This window comes from Microtus ochrogaster (genome assembly GCF_000317375.1).
Source record: "Microtus ochrogaster isolate Prairie Vole_2 chromosome 14 unlocalized genomic scaffold, MicOch1.0 chr14_random_1, whole genome shotgun sequence".
Lineage (NCBI taxonomy): Eukaryota > Metazoa > Chordata > Mammalia > Rodentia > Cricetidae > Microtus > Microtus ochrogaster.
Genome location: NW_004949096.1, coordinates 30,118,849 through 30,122,850, shown reverse-complemented (window position 1 = coordinate 30,122,850; position 4,002 = coordinate 30,118,849). Strand labels below are relative to the sequence as shown.

General features: G+C 43.6%; 1 protein-coding gene across 2 annotated transcripts in view; it reads right to left on the bottom strand.

Moving 5' to 3' along the window:
• Wdr76 (WD repeat domain 76) overlaps positions 1–4,002 on the bottom strand; it is a 37,919-nt gene that overhangs the window by 20,234 nt on the left and 13,683 nt on the right. For both annotated transcript variants that reach the window (XM_013352732.2, XM_026787672.1), the window contains 3 exons: positions 1,951–2,077; positions 505–609; positions 363–406 (listed from right to left, as the gene is read on the bottom strand). In XM_013352732.2, coding sequence (XP_013208186.1) covers positions 363–406; positions 505–609; positions 1,951–2,077 — 276 coding nt within the window. The remainder of the gene's footprint in view (positions 1–362; positions 407–504; positions 610–1,950; positions 2,078–4,002) is intronic.

The following is a 4,002-nucleotide window of genomic DNA, read 5'->3' as shown; positions in this document are numbered from 1 at the left end:
GGTTGCTGGGAATTGAACTCAGGACCTTTGAAAGAGCAGGCAATGCTCTTAAACACTGAGTGGTCTCTCCAGCCCCAATAGCTTTTTTTTTTTTAAAGTCCTAAACAACATTTATTCATGTCTTTTATATGAGTGCTCTGTCTTCATGCACACCAGAAGAGGGAATCTGATCCCACTACAGATGGCTAGGAGCCACCATGTGGTTGCTGGGAGTTGAACTCAGGACCTCTGGAAGACCAGTCAAGTGCTCTTAACTACTGAGTCATCTCTCCAGTCCCTATATTATAGTTTTATACTGCAAGCATCTCAAAACGAATCAAACAAAGGTCAAAAGTAAAACAAAGACAAGGAATTCAACTTACCTTTTAATGCTAGATAACCCCTCCTCGGTCCTCTCATTACTTGTCTGCAACATTGGAAAAGATCAAGGACTAAGTTCATATATATGCACAGAAATTTCCTCAGGAGATGATTCTAAAAGCTGAAAGCCTTCCCAACTGATACCTTGCTCATCTCTGCCCATGTCTTCAAAGACGCTTTCAACAACAGTCCATTGCTGTCATCCTGATTTTCAGGAATCATTTCTAAGGGCCCAGGAGGTAACAAAGGCTATCAAAAAGAAAAGGCAAAAGGCTATTTTCCTATAACATAAACTGAGGAAGGGCCAAGGTTTTGACCTCATTTTCACTGATTTCCTTTCAACATCAACAACAGTGGCACATCATAGGCATTTAAAAGTGGCTGGCTGTTCAAACAAGGCACTCAGGGGACCATGAGTTTGAGGACAGCCTATGCCACAGCTTAAGAGGTATGTCACCAGGCAGAATGCTTGCATAGCACGCATGACACAAAGCAGTTCCTCTGGATTATACCTCTAATCCTGGAACTGGGAAGGTCACCCTAAAATACACAGTAGGTTCAAGGGCAGCATAGGCTATGTGAGTACCTGTTTAAAAGTTATATCAAGGGATCTCTTCATTTTCATTTTGTGTATCTGTAATGTGTTTATGTGAATGTGGACATGCATGTCTAAGTCAGAACAGCTTCTGGTGTTGGTGGTCTTCACCTTCTATACTGTTTTAAAACAGGGTCTCTAAAAGCCGGACGATGGTGGCGCACGCCTTTAATCCCAGCACTTGGGAGGCAGAGGCAGGCGAATCTCTGTGAGTTCGAGACCAGCCTGGTCTACAAGAGCTAGTTCCAGGACAGGCTCCAAAACCACAGAGAAACCCTGTCTCGAAGAAAAAAAAAAAAAAAAAAAACAGGGTCTCTATTGTTTGCTGCCACACACACCAGGTCAGCTGCCCTCCAGTTTCTGGAGTTCTCTAGTCTCAGCTGCGCACCTCACTATGGAATTAAATGCATGGTGCCACATCCAGCTTTACATGGGCTCTGGGGATTCAAACTCAGGTACTATCCATACAGTAAGCATTGCACCCACTGAACCAGCTCCCCAACCCAATCCTTAGCAGTTTGATCACATATTACACAGTATTAATTGCTACCACTTATTAATTACTTACTAAACCCTTAGTATAAGAACTATAGATTCTATTTAATTTCATCAGTACAACATTCTTTTGATATTTCCTTTTCTTCTTATTCTAGACATGCTCTTACTCTCTAGTTCTCAGGTAGCCTCAAACCAGGCAACCCAGCTCGAGCTTGTGACAATCTCCTGCCTTAGCTTCTCCAACACTGGGGTGACACCATTTTTTTAAACGTGGAAACTGGAGCTCACAAAGAGAAATAATTTACCCAGAACTCCAGAAGTTCCTGCAGAAGTACAGATATCCAGTGTTAACAACTCAAATCTCTTTAAGTATACAATACCTAAGTATTAAATTAATAAAACTGAAACAAAACAAAAAAAATCACTCTAGTTACAAATACTTTGAAATTTTCAATATTTGATTAAGCTAAATGTACTATATTTGTACTTTTTCTTACATTTTCTTCTTCTTCTAACTCTGGCTGTGTTGGAGCTACTGGCAATGGAACTCCCAAAGGGTCTACTTTCAACAATCGCATGGACCTTCGACATCCGATCTCATTTTCTTTCTTCTTAGGCCTCTTTCTAAAGGAGTAAAGGAAATGTTCATGTTTTTCTCACCGAATAGTAAAACGTTTTTAGTAACTTATTAAAGACTTTTTAAATTGATTTTTATGTCTGTGTATGTGTATGCCTAGTGCCAGAGGGCATCCAATCACCTGAATTGGAGATATGGGTGCTAGTGAGTCAGCCTGGCGGGTGCTGGGACCACGTCCAGGCCTCCTAGAGAGCAGCCTGTGTGTGCTCTTGACCACTTAACCATCTCTCGGGTCCTGGGTTTAGTAATTTTAAGGAATAAACATCTAGGAATGAGTTCTATAGATATATTCACACACTGTATAGGAAAATAGGCATAGCTGTACTGGCTTTTTGTTGATGTTGTGTGCGCGCGCGCCTGTTTATTTGTCACCACATGCATACAGTGCTCACAGGTCAGGAAAGGGCACTGGGTGCCCTGGAACTGGAGTTACAGGTAATGGTGAGCCTCCCAATGTAGTTGCAGGGAACCAAACCTGAGCACTCTGCAGGAGTGCCAAGTGCTCTTAACTACTGATTTATCTCTTGACCACACCAATCCTAATAAAGTCTCAAAATTATCTAAATCAAAACCTTAATGTGATGAGGTGGGCATCATTAAACAAAGCATGTCACACACATCTGTCAGAACGTGGTCAAATGAACGGCACACGGTGAACAACGCGGAAGACAGGCCAGGGTCTTTCACTCAGGTGCATTTTCCCCTGGACTGTTCTTGGACGTGATTTCGTGTCTCCTGTGACCAACATTTACATTTAATTTAAGACAAAACATGTTGGGTGTCAGATCATAGCTATAGAACCCAATCTGCTCAGTGTGCTCTGAATCTGGATATGGCCTTCTGCCTTGCTGTCTCGCTTTCCCAGATACAATCTACAGTCCATGCCAGGCAATTGTGTTTCAGCTGATCGGCCCTGAGAAAGTTCTGCTCTTCTAATATTAGTGTGTGCTTACTGGTGGTTACTTACATGTTCCTCTGAACTCCAACAGCCTTCCTGGGATCACTGCTTTCTCTGTTACCTCCCTATATGAAAGTACACTGTGAAAGACCCCAGCTTAGCTGCTGTAATGCCATTTTGCAAGGCTTTCACACAAACAAGTGTAAGTTCAAGGTAAAGTCGGTACTCCTAGGCTGCCAAAACAGGCTATCTGTGGTCAGACACCAGGACTAGGAGGGGAACGAACAGTTCTGGGAAAAACTACATGTGCCCTAGATAGGGCCAAGTCAGCTATTATCAGATCTTCATGTCCCCGAGGAACTTGTCCCCAAGTGAACCCATCGCCTCATTCGAACTGACCAATGGGATTCCTGTAACCATGCTTCTACTTCTGTAGGCCTGCTCCGCCAGCCTGTTTCCATATAAAAGACCCCCTGCCCAGCCTGAGGGCGCACAAGTCTTCCAAGTCTTCCAAATAGACTCTGAGGCCCGCAGGTACCTGTGCACTGCTCAATAAATAACCTCTTGCTGTTGCAGCCAGTGGGTTCAGGGGTCTCCTCCTGAGGGAGGGACCTCTCTGAGGGTCTTTCAACTGGAACCAAAATAAGGCTCTCTACAGCATTAGACTGTGGTCTACCCCATTCTTTCAGGTCCGACAGATAAGATCTGCATAGTTTGGCTAAAGTTGACACACATCTAAGAGAATAATGCCAGGCACAGTGGCTCACACATCTAACCCCAGCAATTGAGAGACAAACAGGAGGATTCCTATGAGTTTGAAAACAGCCTAGACTATATAGTGAGTTCTAGTATACCCTGAAATACATTGTGAGACCCTCTCAAGAGAAAACAAAACAAAATAAATAAAAATAAAAACTGGAGCTGGGCTGGGCGGTGGTGGCGCACGCCTTTAATCCCAGCACTTGGGAGGCAGAGGCAGGCAGATCTCTGTGAGTTCGAGACCAGCCTGGTCTA